The sequence below is a fragment of the Hyla sarda genome, chromosome 3, assembly GCF_029499605.1.
Source record: "Hyla sarda isolate aHylSar1 chromosome 3, aHylSar1.hap1, whole genome shotgun sequence".
NCBI lineage: Eukaryota > Metazoa > Chordata > Amphibia > Anura > Hylidae > Hyla > Hyla sarda.
In genome coordinates this window covers 121,513,255-121,534,803 of record NC_079191.1, presented here as the reverse complement: position 1 = coordinate 121,534,803, position 21,549 = coordinate 121,513,255, and the positions used below count along the sequence as shown (strand labels likewise).

Below are 21,549 nucleotides of genomic sequence, written 5' to 3'. Positions count from 1 at the left end.
AGTTATAGTTTTGCAACAGCTGGAGGCACACTGATAGGGAAACATTGATGTATGGGGTGTATAGTGTGTATATGTATTGTATGTGATGTGTGACATCGCATACAGAACTGTACAGTTCTTTAAATGCCTTCAGGGGGGACAGAATGTCCTCCATTACGATCTTGCCGACTACAGCTCTATAGTAAAGGAAGGGGAGGGCAGCCAGCAGCTCATTGGATGCCTGTAGCAAGATGCTGCAGGCTATTGGCTATGGCTGCACGGGGGGGGGGGGGGGCGGGGCTTACACGGAGCTCACAGTGGAAGCCTGCGTGAGTTAGCAGGACAGCATGTGAGTAACAGGAGGCAGAACGGGGCACACGGGGCACATTAAACAACTATCTGTCAGTTGCTGAAGTTGTCAGCGCTGTCAGATAGCTGTTTGTACGATGGCCCAGACACACAGCAGCATCATATGTTGATGCTGCCTTCAACATACGATGGGCTCTGAGAGGCCATCATATGTTGAAATGATCATATGTCGGGGCCATCATAAGTCACTGTATTGTGTTTCATCAGCCATAACATTAATACAACACCTAATATTGTGTTCCATCAGACATAACGTTAATAACACTGCCTAATATTGTGTCCCATGAGCTATAATATTAATACCACGGTCTAATATGTCCCATCAGCCATAATATTAATACCGCCTTCTAATACTGCATTCCATGATCCATAAAATTAATAACACTGCCGAATATTGTGTCCCAGCAGCAATAATATTAATACCAAGGCCCAATATTATGTTCCATCAGCCACAATATTAATACCACTGCCTAATATTGTGTCCCTAGGTTGAACTCGATGGCCTTTTGTCTTTTTTCCACCTTGCAAACTATGTTTCCCTTTGGAGCAATCCGAGTTTTGTTTTCTTTCTTTGTATGATATTCTCATAGTTCACTACTTATATTTACAGTTATTTTACACCGCTCTATAAGTGCTTTAGGTACTATATACATGACAAAGATTCAAGAAGATATTAGCCCCAATAATATACATTGCAACCAAGTATTGTTCCAAATGTAAGGAAAAAAATATATTAAATCATACAACTATTACTAACATAAAAAACTACAAGAAAATACTACATTGATGATGTTATATAATTATAATACATAAATCATTCCAGTTATTATTATCAGTGACAGTAATAATAATAACAGGACATGTATGAACACATAGGGGAACATTTATCAATGTTTGCTTATGTATTCCTTTTTTTAGTTATTTTTTTCTTACAATTTTTTTGCTTATGTGCGACTTATTTATCAACTGCTTTCAGCCTGTTGATAAATTTCTTTCACGTAAGCAAATTTTCTTTTTTTGCTTTGGCAGTGGCTTTTTCTGCTCCATGTCTGAGCTGGAGTAAATTTAGTAGCTTTTTTCATGTGATGCGACTTTTTTGCGACTTTCGCACTTGATAAATCTCTGACCACTGCAAGTCAAAAATCACTTTTTATTTTGCTAAGCAAGATTATTATTTTTTGCTTAGGACACTGAACAAGCAAAAAGTGAAAAAAGGGGGTAGACTTTTTTGAGACAATTTTAACCCCTTAAGGACCGGGGGGTTTTCCGTTTTTGCACTTTAGATTTTTGCTCCTTGCCTTTAAAAAATCATAACTCTTTCAATTTTGCACCTAAAAATCCATATGATTGCTTATTTTTTGCGCCACCAATTCTACTTTGTAATGACGTCAGTCATTTTGCCCAGAAATCTACGGTGAAATGGAAAAAAAAATCATTGTGCGACAAAATTGAAAAAAACACACGCCGTTTTGTAACTTTTGGGGGCTTCCGTTTCTACGTAGTACATTTTTCGGTAAAAATAACACCTTATCTTTATTCCTTAGGTCCATACGATTAAAATGATACCCTACTTATATAGGTTTGATTTTGTTGTATTTCTGGAAAAAATCATTACTACATGTAGGAAAATGAATACGTTTAAAATTGTCATCTTCTGACTCCTATAACTTTTTTTATTTTTCCGTGTATGGGGCAGTATGAGGGCTCAGTTTCTGCGCCGTGATCTGAAGTTTTTAACGGTACCACGTTTGCATTGATAGGACTTATTGATCGCTTTTTATGAATTTTTAAATGATATAAAAAGTGACCAAAAATGCACTAGTTTGGACTTTGGAATTTTTTTGCGCGTACGCCATTGACCGTGCGGTTTAATTAATGATATATTTTTATAATTCGGACATTTCCGCTCGCGGTGATACCATATATGTTTATTTTTATTTACACTGTGTTTTTTTTTTTATGGAAAAAGGGGGGTGATTCAAACTTTTAATAGGGGAGGAGTTAAATGATCTTTATTAACTTTTTTTTCACTTTTTTTTTGCAGTGTTATAGCTCCTATCTTTTACATTGATCAGTGGTTTCTCATAGGAAACCAGTGATCGATGATTCTGACGCTTGACTGCTCATGCCTGGATCTCAGGCACTGAGCAGTCATTCGGCGATTGGACAGCGAGGAGGCAGGTAGGGACCCTCAGGCTGTCCTGCAAGCTGTTCGGGATGCCGCGATTTCGCCGCGGCTATCCCGAACAGCCCACTGAGCGTGGCTCAGCTTTGAGCGCGCGGCTAAAGGGTTAATAGTGCGCGGCACCGCGATCAGTGCCGCGCGCTATTAGTGGCCGGGTCCCGACTTCAATATGACGCCGGGCCCGCCGTGATATGATGCGGGATCACCGTGGGACCCCGCGTTATATCACGGGAGCGGGACCAAGGACGTACTCATATGTCCTTGGTCCTTAAGGGGTTAAGCAAAAAAAAAAACTACTAAATGCTTTGATAAATGTCCCCCATAGTAAATACTAGAGTAGATGTATTTTAGTCAAAGTATTTACATGACCAGATCCCATTCATTTAATATAAATCTTAATTTTATACAATAAAAGGGTTGCTAGAGAACGCAAGTAAGTAACAGACAAAATAAATCTGAGGCATGGATCTCATCTCTAAGAACTATACAAGCTCACATTCTATAATGAAGCCACTACCAATGTAATTGCCTGGCAGTGCTGAAAATCATGGTATATTGTTGGCTCCCGGTAACATGTAGTGTTCTGATGAACTGTAAGGTTACATATGTTCAATGTAGCAATTTATGTAGCTGGGTCAATTCACACATACGAGGTCTGAGAGCATATGTTTTAGTGTAGACCAAGTGAGCTACACTGCTAGTGTTTGTCATTTTACAGATGTAGTTTACACTCCAATAGTAGAGTTTAATTTATAAAATAAACATCACATAAATTTGCGGCGGATTTACATATGAGTCTATTATTTTGAGCATTTTTGTGTTTTGTTTGCCTTATTTGTAAATTACAGTCAGGCTAATTCCGCTCCTAATTTTGTCTAAAATAATGACCAATATTCCAAGAATATTCCTAGGTGCCATTTGAAGTTTGTCCCTAACTAGCTGATAGGAAAACAATACGAGATCAAAAAGGAATAAATAAATTGAAAAATGCACACAACATTCCATTAGATCTTTGAGGCCTTATGGTATATTCACACATGTAGATATCATCTGATAATCCATCAATACAGTTGCAAAGTTTGTTTATACAATATCTGCATGGATTTAAGCATCACAGAGACATAACACATTTCAAATTTGTGATGTTTGGACATACCCAAAGGTAAATACTTTCTAAGTTCACAATTTATAGTTACATTTATTATGCACCCACTTCATAAGTGTTTCAGGTACTATATACATAACAAAGATTCATGAAAATATTGTGCTATCCAAGTAATATCCAGGGCAGATGAGCGCTGTGCCTATTGTAAGTAAAAGAAATGTGTCCAATCGTACAAGATTTAGGAACATATAAACTTAAAGAAAATACTATAATAAAACTAATAATGATGATGTTATATATTTATAGCACATAATAAATAATGGCATTAACCCCTTAACGACGAAGGACGTAAATGTACGTCCTGGTGAGGTGGTACTTAACGCACCAGGATGTACATTTACGTCCTAAGCATAACCGCGGGCATCGGAGCGATGCCAGGATCATGCACGGCAGGTCCCGGCTTTTGATTGCAGCCAGGGACCCCCAGTAATGGAGGACATCCGCGATCTTCAAAATAGGGGGATCTTAATCGTACTAATTTGGTTAAAAAGTTTGTGATTTTTTTAAGCGCAACAGTAATAGAAAAGTATGTTATCATGGGTATCATTTTAATCGTATTGACCCAAAGAATAAAGAACACGTCATTTTTACCGTAAATTGTACGGCGTGAAAACGAAACCTTCCAAAATTAGCAAATTTGTGGTTTTCTTTTTAATTTCCCCACACAAATAGTATTTTTTTGGTTGCGCCATACATTTTATGGTAAAGTGAGGGATGGCATTACAACGGACAACTGGTCGCGCAAAAAACAAGTCCTCATACTAGTCTGTGGATGAAAATATAAAAGAGTTATGATTTTTTGAAGGCGAGGAGGAAAAAACGAAAACGTAAAAATAAAATTGTCTGCGTCCTTAAGGCCCAAATGGACTGCGTCCTTAAGGGGTTAATCATTGTCAGTGACAGTAATATTAATGGGACATGTATGAACACATACAGTCATGGCCGTAAATGTTGGCTATTTATTAAAATGAAGTATTTCTCGCAGAAAAGGATTGCAGTAACACGTTTTGCTATACACATGTGTATTCCCTTTGTGTTTATTGGAACTAAACCAAAAAAGGGAGGAAAAAAAGCTCATTGGACATAATGTCACACCAAACTCCAATAATGGTCTGGACAAAATTATTGGCACCCTTAACTTAATATTTGGTTGCACACCCTTTGGAAAAAATTACTGAAATCAGTCGCTTCCTATAACATCAATAAGCTTCTTACACCTCTCAGCCGGAATGTTCGTTAGTGCAAATTGCTCCAGGTCTCCCTTATTGGAAGGGCGCCTTTTCCCAACAGCAATTTTAAGATCTCGTCACAAGTGTTCAATGGGATTTAAATCTGGACTATCCTTGAGTGTTCTAAAAGAGGAGCTTGAAAGGGATCCCTAGAGTTCCAAGGTGCAATGTGGAGGAGCAAATCTCAAACACATATATTGGTTATCTACCAAGTTAGGGTTTTGGAAAGGTCATGTGGCCAATCCATAGAGTCTTTAATGTGGTTGTTCCACTGGAGCCCCAAAACTGTTTCCATTTGGGGTTGTTTTTAAAGCGCTCACAACTAAATGTGACCTGATTGTTATTTTAAAGTTTTCAATATAACCCTGAATAGTTGGTTGTGTTTAAAAATTATTCAACAACAATTAATAGAAAAGCTGAATAAGTAAATACATATTAAATATTAAAAGTTATACATTTTTCATCTGATAGGAAACAGATTTGTGTTGGTTATTTCAGAAATGGAATGTTATAGAGCCACTATTGTAAACTTTTATACCGCCTGCAGTTTCTTCATGGTGTGGCACTACACATTGCTACATAGATGAGGGCCCCTACGTATGTGTAGGGAGAAGCCACTAGCTTACGGTCACGTGTTTCAGCACCTCTAGAGAATGCAGCCTGTTGTTTATTAGTAAAAGTGCACTAAGTATAAGGCCAGCCTTTGTGAGAATACCAACAAATTGTGCAGTGTTTAGAATCAATTCAGTGCTACAGTGTAAATGATGAGAAGGAAATTGCTTCACGTCTCTGGAGGTGTAAGGTGGGTCCTGCGATGTTCGTTCATGTGAGAATGATTGGTAAAACCTAAAATACTTTTACTCTAGTATTTACTATGTGTTCATACATGACCTATTAATATTACTGTCACTGACAATGATTAATGCCATTATTTATCATGTGCTATAAATATATAACATCATTATTATTATTTTTATTATAGTATTTACTTTAACCCCTTAAGCACACAGGGCGTATGGAGTGGCCCCGTGTCATAGCAGGACCCGTGGCTAATAGCTATTAACCCTTTAGACTCAGCGTTCAAAGTTGATCGCCACGTCGAAAGTGAAAGTAAACTGCTCCCGCCTAGCTCAGCGGGCTGTTTGGGACCGCCACAGCGAAATCGCGGCATCCCGAACAGATGGCAGACACAAGGAGGGTCCTTACCTTCCTTCTGCATCGCCTTTCGCCGAATGACTACTCAGTGCCTGAGATCCAGGCATGAGCAGTCAAGTGGCAGAATCCTTGATCAATGTTATCCAATGAGATGTAAAAGATCAGTTAGTGCAGTATTATAGTCACTAGCAATGTATTATAGCCACACTGCAAAAAAAAAGTGAAAAAATTAAGTTAATATAGATCATTTAAACCCTTCCCTAATAAAAGTTTGAATCACTCCCCTTTTCCCATTTAAAAAAAAACAAACCGTGTTAATAAAAAGAAACATATGTGGTATCGCCGCATGCGGAAATGTCCATATTATAAAAATATATCATTAATTAAACCGCAAAATCAATGGCGTACCCGCAAAAAAATTCAAAAATCCAAAATAGCATATTTTTGGTCACTTTTTATATCATGAAAAAAAAGACTAAAAAGCGATAAAGTCATCAATACAAGAATGATACCGAATAAAAAAGTTATAGGGGCCAGAAGATGACAATTTTAAACATATAAATTTTTGTGCATGTAGTTATGATTTTTTACAGAAGTCTGACAAAATCAAACCTATATAAGTAGGGTATCATTTTAATCCTATGGACCTACAAAATAAAGATAAGGTGTCATTTTTACAGAAAAATTTACTGCGTAGAAACGGAAGCCCCCAATATTTACAAAATGGCATTTTTTGTCTTAAATTTTGTTGCACAATGATTTTTTTTTCTGTTTCGCCATAGATTTTTTGGTAAAATGACTGATGCCATTAGAAAGTAGAATTGGTGGTGCAAAAAATTAGCCATCATGTGGATTTTTAGGTTCAAAATTGAAAAAATTATGATTTTTTAATGGTAAGGAGGAAAAAAACGAAAGTGCAAAAACAGAAAACCCCTAAATCCTTAACGGGTTAAGTTTATGTTACTAAATCTTCTACGATTGGACACATTTCTTTTACTTACAATAGGCACAGTGACCATTTGCCCTGGATATTACTTGGTTAGCACCATATTTTCATGAATCTTTGTTATGTATATAGTACCTGAAACACTTATGGAGTGGGTGCATAATAAATGTACCGTAACTATAAATTGTGCACTTTGAAAGTATTTACCTTTGGGTATGTCCAGACATCACAAATTTGAAATGTGTTGCAGGCCTTTGTCTCTGTGATGGTTAAGTCCATGCACATATTCTATAAACAAACTATTCAGCTGTATTGATGGGTTATCAGATTATATCTGCATGTGTAAATATACCATAAGGCCTCAAAGATCTAATGGAATGTTGTGTGCATTTTTCAGTTTATTTATTCCTTTAAATTAATTGAAAAATGCACAGGTTAGGGACAAACTTCAAATGGCATCTAGGAATATTCTTGGAATTTTGGTCATTATTTTAGCCAAAATTATGAGTGGAATTAGCCTGACTGTAATTTTCAAATAAAGAAAACAAAACAGAAAAATGCTCAAAATAATAGACTCATTTGTAAATCCCCCACAAATTTGTGTGATGATTATATTATAAATTAAACTCTACTATTGTAGAAACTACAGCAGTAAAATGACAAACACTGGGCCTTGTATGTGTGAATTGACCCCGCCTGTCATAGATAGCTACATTGAACATGTGTAACCTTACCGTTCATCAGAACATTACATGTTACTGGGAGCCTAAGAATATACCATGATTTTCAGCACTGCCAGGCAATTACATTGGTAGTGGCTTCATTATAGAATGTGAGCTTGTATAGTTCTTAGAGATGAGATCCATGCCTCAGATTTATTTTGTCTGTTACTTACTTGCGTTCTCTAGCAACCCTTTTATTGTATAAAATTAAGATTTATATTAAATGAATGTGACCTGTTCATGTAAACACTTTGACTCAGAAGCCTAAAATACATCTACTCTAGTATTTACTATGTGTTCATACGTGTACTGTTATTATTATTACTGTCACTGATAATAATAACTGGAATTATTTATGTATTATAATTATATAACTTCATCAATATACTATTTTCTTGTAGTTTATATGTTAGTAATATTTGTATGATTTGATATATTGTTTTTTCTTACATTTGGAACATTACCTGGTTGTGATGTATATTATTGGGGGTAATATTTTTCCTGAAAGTTTGTCATGTATACAGTACTTAAAGCACTGTAACTGTAAACTTTGAGAATATCATGGTTTACAAAGAAAGAAAACAAAACCCAGAATGCTCCAAAGGGAAACATAGTAACAGTTTGTAAGGATGAAAAAAGACAAGAAGCTGTTGAGTTCAACCTAGAGACACAATATTAAGCAGTGGTATTAATATTATGGCTGATGGAACATAATATTGGGCCTTGGAATTAATAGTATAGCTGCTTGGACACAATATTAGGCAGTGTTATTAATTTTATGGGTCATAGAACGCAGTATTAGAAAGCGGTATTAATATTTTGGCTGATGGGACATAATAGGCCATGGTATTAATATTATAGCTCATGGGACACAATATTAGGCAGTGTTATTAATGTTATGTCTGATGGAACACAGTATTAGGTGTTGTATTAATGTTATGGCTGATGAAACACAATATTAGGCGTTGGTGTTAATGTTATGCAATGTACGATCCCACACTAAAATAATTCAAGACCCCTTACATAGAGGTGTCTATATTCATTGATATAGCCCCTACATACACCGCTATGTTACTTTTAGGAGTGTCTAATGTGAGAAATAGGGGGGTTGATTGTTGGAAAACGCTTTGTTTATACAGCTTGGTTTGGATATATTTATTTTCCTTACATTTGGAACAATACCTGGTTGCAATGTATATTATTGGGGGTGTAATATTTTCCTAAATCTTTGTCATGTATAAAGTACCTAAAGCACTTATAGAGCGGTGTAAAATAAATGTAACTGTAAGTTGTGAACTTTGAGAATATCATACAAAGAAAGAAATCAAAACTCAGAATGCTCCAAAGGGACACATAGTAACAGTTTGTACGGTTGAAAAAAGACGAGAGTCCATCGTGTTCAACCTAGAGACACGATATTAGGCAGTGTATTAATGTTATGCAATGTACAATACTATAAATTATTTGTGTTAGATCCCACACTTAAATAATTCAAGACCCCTTACATAGAGGTGTCTATATTTATTGATATAGCCCCTACATACACCGCTATGTTACTTTTAGGAGTGTCTAATGTGAGAAATAGGGGGGTTGATTGTTGGAAAACGCTTTGTTTATACAGCTTGGTTTGGATATATTTCTTATCCTTACATTTGGAACAATACCTGATTGCAATGTATATTTTTTGGGGGTGATATTTTTCTGAATCTTTGTCATGTATACAGTACCTAAAGCACTTATAGAGCCGTGTAAAATAACTGTAACTGTAAGTTGTGAACTTTCAGAATATCATGGTTTACAAAGAAACAAAACCCAGAATGCTCCAAAGGGAAACATAGTAACAGTTTGTAAGGTTGAAAAAAGACGAGAGGTCGTCAAGTTCAACCTAGAGACACAATAATAGTATTAATATTATAGCTGCTGAGACACAATATTAGGCAGTGTTATTAATTTTATGGCTGATGGGTCACAATATTAGGAGGTATAAATACTTACATCTAACATAAACACACTATTCACTCGAAAAGATGTTAGCAGAATAGTTTCTATGTAAATATTTATCTACCATTTACACATGGAAAGAATTTAGCTGTTACACTAGAATCCGTATAATTACATACAGCCAGTCATTTATGCCTTTCACTCTGCTACAGTTCTTTATTCCTGTAAATTGTATTTAACCTTACAAATGTACAAAAGAAAACATCTTATTCTATGAAATGTGTTTGATATATGTTTCAAAAACGATATAAAATGTATTTATCCCTACAAATGTAGAAACGCTCAAACAGCTGGAATGCATTTAACTGACATTCACTTCCATTTAGGAAAGTATGTGTAACAACAGTGAATGTGAGAGAAAGGGGGGCGAAGCTATGCAGGCTTACACATGGGGCTATAAATTTATATAACATTCTGTGCATCTGTTTCTATATAATGTGATATAATCACTGCCTCTCTGTGACCTAAAGAAATTTCTCCCCCGTTGCACCCATTCTTTTTACTATGAAATGTATACCATGGCATATTGATGTTATACTATGAGCCCCATGCTGTAATTAACAACAGCTGGAATGTATTTATCTGATAGTCAAGAGACTGCTCAGCCTGTGGGAATTTATTGTGAGAAGTACTATTTTGATTTATGTTTTAATAACTATATAAAATGTATTTATCCCTATAAATGTAGAAACAATTCTTTGAAACGTGTTTGAATATATTATTACCGTATTTATCGGTGTATAACACGCACTGGCGTATAAAATGCACGCCCATTTTAACAGTGAAATTTAAGTAAAAAAATAAAATGTAAAATAAATGACTTGGACTAAATGCCACCCCCCATCCCCCCCCCCCCCCCCCCAACTTCGTTTTCTTCTGCACCTCAGTTTGGTCCTGTCCCCTCCAGTGCCACATCATTCCTTCCCTTTTATCAGTACCTGTGCCACATTTACCCCTCTCATCACCACCCCCCATGTCTCATCATCCCCCCATGTCTCAATATATCCCCTGTCATAGACCACCACTAGCCATAGAGACATTAAGCATTTAGTGCCTCCCTCCTCATCATTTCCCCGTCTCATCATCCTCCACCCTGTCTCATCATGTCCCCCCATCATTCCCCCCTCATCATCCCCCCCACCCTGTCTCATCATCCCCCCCCACCCTGTCTCATCATGCCCCCCATCATTCCCCCCTCATCATTTCCCCCTGTCTCACCATCTCCCACCCTGTCTCATCATGCCTCCCACCCTGTCTCATTATCCCCCACCGTCTCATCATGCCCCCCGTCATTCCCCCCCTCATCATTTCCCCCATCTCATCATGTCCCCCATCATTCCCCCTCATCATCCCCCCACCCTGTCTCATCATGTCCCCCATCATTCTCCCCCTAATCATCCCCCCACCCTGTCTCATAATGTTCCTCCTATGCAGTGGTCTTCAACCTGCGGACCTCCAGATGTTGCAAAACTACAACTCCCAGCATGCCCGAACAGCCAACTGCTGTCCGGGTATGCTGGGAGTTGTAGTTTTGCAACATCTGGAGGTCCGCAGGTTTAAGACCACTCTTCCCCTTTCCTTACTTGTCTGCGCTTCGGCTGTCTTGCGGGCTGCAGGGTCAGTGAAGCAGATGAGTGACGTCCTCTCCAGGCTTCTCTGAGGGGGCGTGGCCTATTGATGGGTAGGAGGTGTGGCCTCGTGAGGCTCTGTTCGGAAAGGGGGCGTGGCATCTGTCACTTTACTTTTGGTGGGCGGTTTGACGAAAGGTATCCCCCCTTCACTACTTGCATGCCTTTACTTAAAGACACATTTTTCTTATATAATACAGCATAGCATATAATGTCTATACACAGACAGGGAGAGATGCATCACTCAGCACTTGCAGGGCAGAAGGCAGCCGCCATGACCACCCTCCACTACAGTATTTTTAAACTATGATTTCTTAGAAACATCCGGATGTAACTTTTTGTGGGTAAAGCTGGATATCACTTGATCAAGTTAGAGTAATAAAGGGAATGGATGCAGCTTTGCTGGAAAGAAACAAATGGCGTGAATAATGATGGTGAGTGTGCATGATATGGGCAAAAAAGACAACCCTAGAGTGCCCACATTAAAACTCCTTTCTAACTCCACTCTTCCTTTTTACACCTTCTTGTTCCTTACTTGTTAATGAGAAAGCAGTCAAGAACTGCTGTGTGTGAGTCAATGAGAGTCAAATGTAGCCGCTGCACACCAGCTCTCATGGAAAAATTTTACACAGATGTGCTTCTCTTATTCTACAGTCACGTTACCGAATCTCCACCCTGTGATATTCCAGGCAGAGATTGCATCTGCAGTGGGCCACCCTGAAATCCATCAGCATTAGGATGGCAATGCAGTCCACACAGATTTCCTTTAAATCATTCTTTCAGCAGGCAGAGTCCAGAACTAGAATTTGTGCCATGAAAATTTAGCAGTGCGCACAGTGCAGCAGAATCCCATTGAGTGAGAGGCTGCTGCATGCGAAAATCAGGGTAGGCTGAGGCTATGTGGAATTTCCGTGCTTCCACTCAGTTCTGCCCGTTCCGTTCTGCCAAGCTGGCAGCATATTTTTTGCAGCTTTGCGGCTTCCATGTGGAATGTGTGCAACATTTGTGCCGAATTTATGCAGAATTTTTTGCGTTCAACACACAGATTCCAGATGGAATTCAATTGAAGTTAATAGGAGTCTTGAAGACTTCAATAGGCCTGCATTAGTGACTGTAGTGAGACAGTGGCCCTGATTTACTAAGAGTGTTGTGTAGTTTTCTTTATGGGTTTAAATCCCCTACATTTTTTTCCCACGGTATTTACTATTGTTTCCCTACATTTTGCACTTTTCTCTACACTTTGCTTTTTTTACACCTGCTCTGATCTATAGGGTTTTCCTCAGCTCAAATCCACCACATTTTCTGTGGAAACCTTAGTAAATATGTTGGGTTTTTGTGAAAATGTCGGGGAAACGCTCCCTTTACGGTAGCCGTTCCCCCTTTTCCCAATGGCCACGCCCCTTTTTAAGGTTTTCTCAGTAAAATGGAGAGTTGGTTGTTTTTTTTTTCTCGCAAATTCTGGCGCAAATTCTGGCGCACAACCCGACAAAACATATTGGGTTTACAATAGTAAATCAGGGCCATTGTGTTTATTCCCAGGTAAACATAAATTAATAGAATTTAGAATGGGATGTTCCTTATGGAAATAAGCTTTTTCCTGTGTTTGCACAAAAACTGCTTTGGAAGGTTACATAAGAACATTATTTGAGCACAAGGGCATAATATCATTTATCAAATTTATTAAGCAGAACTATGCAGCAGAACGTCTTTTTAGCAGCTTGGAAGTAAAAAGAGCTATTGTTTTATAAGTACTGTAGCCTTGTTTTATAATGTTTAAAAAATAAGATCTTTGTGTGCTTGTTGGCCATACTGTAAGTTCATTGCTAGGACCATGTCATTCAAATGATACTTGGAAAGGGGAATTTACATCTCAGACAGACCTTAGGCATAGGATACAAAGCATAGTCTAAAATAAATATGCTTAAAATTGCCCTATTCCGATTCCTATAGATGAAACTTTTTGATTGCTTCTCTTTCCATTTTTTTTATGTGACCAGCTATTAGTGGCAGCCCCTGAAATCAGCCCCCAGGTATGGAACGAGATGGAGTTAGGATCTCGCTTCATACGTCCTTACTGGCTTCATCATATAAATATATGTCAATATATGTCAAAAAGGGTTAACCAATCTTTACATCCACCATTCCATAACTAGCCAGTTACAAAACCAGGCAGCAGCCTAGTACTACCAGAGTGGAAAGGGCCATTTATTTTGGTCCTTACCTGCCTAATAATACCAGCCTGCCTCTGCCCAGACCCTGAGCCTCATTGTTTAAGGCACAGGACATGACAGACGGTACCTGGCTTATTCTGATACTCCTGGCGGCAGTGGGATAAAAACGGAGTTAAAGCCCTAGAAGTTTTTATGGGCTAATTCTGCAGAAGTTAATAACCCGTTTAATTAAGTGGAATTCCTGCAGCAGAAATTCTGCTGTGTGAATGGGACAGCGGAATCCAATTGAAGTGTATTGGCTATAAATTCATGTAGACTTTTCATGCAGAAATTCTGACATGTGAACATAACCTAACGCTTTAAAAGCTCTAGCGGGTAAATGCTTTAGCGTTACCCATGCCTACTTCTACAGGTTTTTCTGGGCAAAAAGCAGAAGGGGCATCACCAGATTTTGGTGTTTGATCCAGGTCTTTTATCAAAATCTGTCTCCCCGGGAAAGCCTCGCTGGCTTACTGTCTCTGGTGTTATAGATTCCCTGGGTTGGGTGTAGTGTGCCTAGCCTAAAGTGCACAGCTCTGTACACCGGGGCCTGTGCAGTACACAGCTCTATGCAAAATGTGTAGAGCTGTGTACTTTAGCCATAGTAAAAAATGTTGCACTTGTGCTGCAACATCAAACTTTGCGCCAGCGCAACATTATTAGTGCTGGCTACATCTTTACATATATATATCAGCAGTGAACTTACCACATATGTTAATATTTACTGCTGGTATATATTCATGCATTTGGTGTATTCACTCTATATATATATATGCTTGAAAAAGGTTCCATGGAGGAACTGAAACATGGTAATAATTGATTAATCGGTTGTTCAGCCAGTTTCTAAAATTCACATACACTTAGCGATTATCACTATGTATATAGGCAGCTGTGGTCCTCTGCAGCTTGTTTAGTGAGGAGGGGGTCTATCACACACCATCCTCTGCTTCCTGCAGCTCCTTTCTGCAGCTACCGGTTGTCAGGCTCTGTGCTAAAGGCCAGACTCGCAATAGTGGCAAAGAGAAGATGCAGGAAGTGGAAGATGTGTGCTGGCCCCTTCTTACTAAATGGGCTGCTGCAGGCACATAGGATGGACAACCAGGGAATGTGCTGCCCCGTCTATTTGGCCACAGGTAAGAAAAAGGGAGGGGGGTATAGCCCTTATAAGGAAAAAAAAAAAGAAAATTATATTTAAAAGAATTTTTATAAATATTAAAATATAATAAAAAGCTACTCCTCTCAGCATCAGCAAAGCTCAGCATCTAGCCAACCCCACAAACTCTTACAAACTCTTAAAGGGGTACTCCACTGGAAAACTTTTTTTTTTCTTTTTAATCAACTGGTGCCAGAAAGTTTAAGAGATTTATAACTGACCTCTATTAAAAAATCTTAATAATTCCAGTACTTATCAGCTGCTGTAAACTCCAGAGGAAGTTCTTTTCTCTTTGAATTTCCTTCCTGTCTGACCCCAGTACACTTACACCTCTGTCTATTTTAGGAACTGTCCAGAGTAGGCGCAAATCCCCATAGGAAACATATCCTGCTCTGGACAGTTCCTCACATAGACAGAGGTGTCAGCAGAGAGCACTGTGGTCAGACAGAAAGGAAAATCAAAAAGAAAAGAACTTCCTGTGGATCATACAACAGCTGATAAGTACTGGAAGGGTTAAGATTTTTCAGTTGAAGTAATTTACAAATCTGTATAACTTTCTGACATCAGTTGATTAGAATTTTTTTTCCCACTGGAGTACCCCTTTAACACACAATGCATCCCTTACTTAAAACACAGAGAAGACCTTCAATCCAATCCCTAATCTAACGCACAAATTATCATATCTATGGTTATTTTTATCCGATATTTATCTATTTATATAATAATATAATAATATATATAATTATGCATCTGGTGTATTTACTTTTTTTTCTGCTCAGTCCCTGCTGGCACATCCTGTATGATGCCCAATGCTGCCATTGACAGCCTGTTTGAAGAAATTGTAACTAATGTTTAATTAAGAGGGGGAAAAAGACAGTTTTATAAAAATGTAGACAGGTCACTGATCCCAAAGTGTTCAGCACATCAATAGTTAAATGTGATTTTTCTTGTGTAATTTTTTTTTCTAACCATTCTCCAGAATATTGGAAAATATTAGAAAAGAATGACAGTGGTGACAAGCTGTTACAAGTGCCTTCATTATGTCCTGGAAGCATTGATTGTTACTTGCATTATTGTGTCTTAAAATATCCAGGATAAATGTGAATCCTGTGGGAGGACAGTACTCGGACGGCGCTGGCAGGAGAGTGCGCCGATGGCAGTGGAGGAACCCTGACATTGTCAAGCCTTGCGCTCCTTTCAAACCAATCTTTTTAGCCCTGAATTATCAAGTGGGCGTCCGAATATTTGGACAGGACCAGATGTATGTGACGTTTTTAGCAATGGGGAAACAAGCAAAATTCAGCGTTGGAGCAAAAAAATTGACATCACAGGTACATGTTGATGAGCCTCATAGAATACCATGGATATGCTAACAATGTGGCATGCCTATAATCTAATAGACCAAGATATTTGTAAAATATATACAGTACAGACCAAAAGTTTGGACACACCTTCTCATTCAGAGTTTTCTTTATTTTCATGACTATGAAAGTTGTAGATTCACATTGAAGGCATCAAAACTATGAATTAACACATGTGGAATTATATACATAACAAAAAAGTGTGAAACAACTGAAAATATGTCATATTCTAGGTTCTTCAAAGTAGCCACCTCTTGTTGAGATTCAAGAGGTAGTCACCTGAAATGGTTTTCACTTCACAGGTGTGCTGGTGTGGAGGAGGAGGTGTGATGGTGTGGGGGTGCTTTGCTGGTGACACTGTTGGGGATTTATTAAAAATTGAAGGCATACTGAACCAGCATGGCTACCACAGCATCTTGCAGTGGCATGCTATTCCATCCGATTTGCATTTAGTTGGACCATCATTTATTTTTCAACAGGACAATGACCCCAAACACACCTCCAGGCTGTGTAAGGGCTATTTGACCAAGAAGGAGAGTGATGGGGTGCTGTGCCAGATGACCTGGCCTCCTCAGTCACCGGACCTGAACCCAATCGAGATGGTTTAGGGTGAGCTGGACCGCAGAGTGAAGGCAAAAGGGCCAACAAGTGCTAAGCATCTCTGGGAATTGCTTCAAGACTGTTGGAAGACCATTTCAGGTGACTACCTCTTGAAGCTCATCAAGAGAATGCCAAGAGTGTGCAAAGCAGTAATCAAAGCAAAAGGTGGCTAGAACCTAGAATATGACATATTTTCACATTTTTTTGTTATGTATATAATTCCACGTGTTAATTCATAGTTTTCTTCAGTGTGAATCTACAATTTTCATAGTCATGAAAATAAAGAAAACTCAGAAAGAGAAGGTGTGTTCAAACTTTTGGTCTGTACTGTGTATATACTTGTATATATGTTTTGTATGGGATAGAATTGCTGACTTTTTCTGTTTTCTCACCTCGGTTTTAATCTCACCTATAACCTCACAATAGTGTTTCCCAACCAGGGTGCTTCCAGCTGTTGCAAAACTACAACTCCCAGCATGCCCGGACATGCTGGGAGTTGTAGTTTTGCAGCAGCTGGATGCACACTATTTGGGAAACACTGTTGTGAGCTCTCACGGCCAGGGTCCACTCTCTTTCTGTTCTGATCCATCAGTTCTTTTTTTTTCTTCATTGTTTTAAGTTTATAATTATTGGGATTTTTAGGTACCTAAACCACTTATATATATGTACAGTGCCCTGGAATGAATGGTGCTTAAAATAAATATGAAAAGAAAGAGAAATGCAGCACAGGATGGATGCAGTGAATGAGTCCCTTTATTCCATAAAAATCAACAATACAAGTGAAGTCACACGTATCGGATGTGTACCACCCTTAGTCATACTAAGGGTACGTTCACACTGCAGAATGTCTGTGCAGAATTCCGTCAGAATATTCCTCCAGGACATTCCGCTGTAGCAGAATCCTATTGATTTCAATGGATTTCTGCTGCACTGTTCACATGGTGGAATTTCCTCGGCAGATGTTTCTGCTGCGGACATCCCGATTCCGATGTCTGCAGAAAGAATAAACTTGTCTATTCTTTTTGCGGATACCACTTAGAAATGCATTGCCATCTATGAGTCCTAGCACCCGCTGGATTATTTAAATGTGCAGAATGTCCACCCATCTTTTCCAGGTGGACATTCTGCCTTGTGAACATGGCCTCAGGGTGGTACACAAACGTTACGCCTGACTCTTTAATGCACCAACTGTATCGTTGATTTTTATGAAATAAGAGACTCATTCACTGCATCCGCCCTGTGCTCGATTTCTCTTTCTTTCCAAGTTTCTACTTTGGGTGCTACCAAGCACCATCCCTGTCCCAGGGGAGACTACACCTGGATGAGCCGATTACCTCTATCTGCATTTTTAAATAAATAACAATAATAAATGCAGGGTTTCTAATTGTGAAATGTGTAATTCAGCTTAAGGGTACATTCACACGGGCGGATTACCTGCAGAATTTCTGCAGCGTATTTGCTGCGGAAAATCCACAGCGTATTTTGCTACCCTTGACTTCAATGGGTCAGCAGAAAATCCGCAATAGAGGCAGATTAGCAGATTTTCCTTTGAAACTATTGAAGTCAATGGTAGGAAAATCCACAGGTAATTCGCCCGTGTGAACACACCCTAAGGGTATGTTCACACTGAAGGTTTGGAGAGGAATTTCCGCGAGTAATTCTGCTTATTCAATTCATTCAGCAGTGAAAAACCCCATAGTATGTAATTAAATTTCTGCTCCTCAGTTCACACTGAGGAATTTCCGCTAGCGGAATTCTGTCACTGAATTCCGTTCCGCATGAAGAATGAACATGTTCTTTCTTCAAGTAGTAGAATATGGCACTCTTGATCGGTGTAGGTGCACAAGTAGGATCCCACTCCTTAAATTTATAAGACAAGAGACTTGGCACTCAAAGGTTTGCAGTTTAGGTGATTTATTTCATATGCAATCCACAGGATAAATAGATAACGTTTCGGTCAAGCATTGACCGTTGACCGAAACGTTATCCATTTATCCTGTGGATTGCATATGAAATAAATCACCTAAACTGCAAACTTTTGAGTGCCAAGTCTCTTGTCTTATATGTTCTTTCTTCATACGGAATTCGCGTCCTAACCTCATAGAACTCAATGTAAATTTTTTTTCAGTCTGCCACACTTTTGCGCTAAATTCCCGCAACATGTCTCCTATGCCGTGCTGAATTCTGAGCGGATTTTTTCAGCGAGAATCCTGTGCAAATAATAATCAGTGTGAACATACCCTAAGGGGTACTCCGGTGTTAAGGGCATTAGTGTCTGATTGCTGGGGGTCTATGCATTCTGTGTGAGAGCACCAGAGATACACAAGTATCTCTGGCCCTTCCATAGAGCAGTGTTTCCCAAGCGCGGTCCTCAAGACCCTCCCAACAGGTCATGTTTTGTGGATTTCCTTAGTCTTTCACAGGTGATATAATTATAGTCAGTGAATCAGGAATCACAGTCATATCACCTGTGAAAGACAAAGGAAATCCTGAAAACATGATCTGTTGGGGGGACTTGAGGACCGGACTTGAGAAACACTGCTATAGAGAATGCATGGAGTACATGCTGACCCTGCTCCCTATGCAGCAGGGATATTCAGGCCCGGTTATGGAGAGCATGGCGGTTCCAGAAGTCGAATCTCCTGATATAATGCACTATCCTGTGGGTAGGGGATATGTTTTTAAATATGGGATTACCCCTTTAATCCTCCCTCCATACCTGTAACAAGCCATTATCTTGTCCTTGAACAGATTTGGAAAAAACAGTGCCACTGCTGCTTGTGTCTGGTACTGCAGCCAGATTCCATTAAAGCCAATACATTCCCATAAACAGGAGTGCCACTGTTTCTAGTGGGCAAGCAGCGAGGTTACTCAACAATGAACTGCAGAAAATCACTGTTATTGTGGAAATAGAAAAGAATATGATGAGATCATTAATAAGAGCATAGCTTAATGATGGTGATGTTCTTCTATATCAGTGGTCTCCAACCGGCGGACCTCCAGATGTTGCAAAACTACAACTCCCAGCATGCCCGGACAGCCAACGGCTGTCCGGGAATGCTGGGAGTTGTAGTTTTGCAACATCTGGAGGTCCGCAGGTTGGAGACCACTGTTCTATATCTTTCCCTCACAATTTTACCATTCTCTTTAAATGAAAGGTGGATGAAAGAGATGGCAATCTGTTAAAGGAATCTGCAGAAGATGAATTAATGCTGCTCGCCATCAAGATCAAGTTCCTGAGCTTGCTGAATAAATGTCATGAATGCCTGAATTTCCCATCCAGAAAGCAGTGGGACAATGTCAAGCCTCCATCTTTTCTGGTTGCACAGGCACAGAAGCTTATCTACCTCTGTAGTGTTTGTGACATTAACAAGGATGTCTGGTCCTCAATCCAGAATATTTTAAGCGGTTATGTACCCTGTGACCTATCCAGTTAAAAATAGTATTTTACATTCAAGTCACGTGCTGGATTTCTAACATAAGTCATAAAATATACTATTGTACTTGTGCTTCCTTTGCTTACATGACAGTACAGAAATTCTAATCATTCACTTAGCTACCTATGCTTTCTGCTCCCCGCCACTTCATTTCTGCCTTGTTACAAAAGTACACTTTCCAAGATGAAAGGGGGAGGGTACTATATAGGCATCATCCCATGCGGGTGAAACCATGCGATCTCCAATAGCCACGTCATTTTGTGGGTGTTACAGTGACATTGTGTGGCTATTGGACATTGCATAAGGATGAAACAATGATTATGATATGGTACTCACCCCTGCTCATTTTGGAAGATATACTTCCGAGACAAATGCAGGGCAGAAGTAGAGTGTTGACCTTTCTACTCGACAGACTTACAAATATGTTTTTACAAGGCAAAAAGGAATTTGTAGTACACAACGAAAACTCATGCAGACCTGAGAAGGTACATACTCTGTGTAGATATTTGAAATCAGGACCTGGCTATATTTTACACAGTGCTGGTTAGTGGCACTAACCACTGAGCGAGTTTCTTCAGTATATAAGCTAAAAAGCCTAATTGTACTGCTATAATACTGGACCTTGTTGACAGGTACAGTATCTGACATGAGTGAGTCCACCCTTCACATTTTTGTAAGTATGGTTAGGGTTATATGTTTTCATGTGGCAACACTGAAGAAAATTACACTCTACAATGTAAAGTAGTAGTACACAGCCTGTATAAGTGTTGAATGTGTCCCCTCAAAATAACTCAACACACAGACATTAAAGAGTACCTATCACCAAATAAACTTTTCTGAACTAACTCAGGCTATGTTCCCTAACTACTCCTAACACCCCTCCTACCCTTAAAAAAAATCAGAGCTTTAAAAAGCTCTGTATCTTACCGTTCTTCTTGCTCACATAGTGCAATCTCCCAGCAGGAGAAAGTGGGCTTCCCAGCAGGTATGACATCACTGAAGCCTGCTGGGGGAACACTTCCACCCTCACATGGTTGCAGTGCTGTGAGACCTCAGGCTCTGTGCACCTCTCAGTAAGGCTTTGTGCAGCTTTCAGTCTGTGTAGCTCTCAGTAAGGCTTTGTGCAGCTTTCAGTCTGCAGCTTTCAGTGAGGCTCTGTGCAGCTTTCAGTGAGGCTCTGTGCAGCTGTCAATCAAGCTCAGTGCAGCCAGAAGCACTTCCGGAGTTTGGTCTCCTGCCAGGCCAGGAGAAGACCAAACTCACTGTATTAATTGTGGGCAGGGAACAGAACAGAGCCACCTAGTGGCCATTTATGCTATTACATTTCAAATGTTGATAATTTTAAAAGCAAGTGAATTGGAAAGTGTCTGCTAATTACACAAGGAACACTATATTAACCTGTTGGGGAC

At 39.1% G+C, this 21,549-nt stretch overlaps 1 protein-coding gene across 3 annotated transcripts in view; it reads left to right on the top strand.

The window, feature by feature from the left end:
- ERICH6 (glutamate rich 6) overlaps positions 1 to 21,437 on the top strand; it is a 135,107-nt gene extending 113,670 nt beyond the window's left edge. For 2 of the 3 annotated variants that reach the window (XM_056564936.1, XM_056564938.1), the window contains exons 13-14: positions 15,836 to 16,073; positions 19,862 to 21,436. In XM_056564936.1, coding sequence (XP_056420911.1) covers positions 15,836 to 16,073; positions 19,862 to 20,140 — 517 coding nt within the window. In that variant the 3' untranslated portion in view covers positions 20,141 to 21,436. Of the gene's footprint in view, positions 1 to 15,835; positions 16,074 to 19,861 lie in introns of all 3 variants that reach the window. The other variant, XM_056564935.1, reaches the window with a different exon arrangement.
- Positions 21,438 to 21,549: the final 112 nt, after the last annotated feature.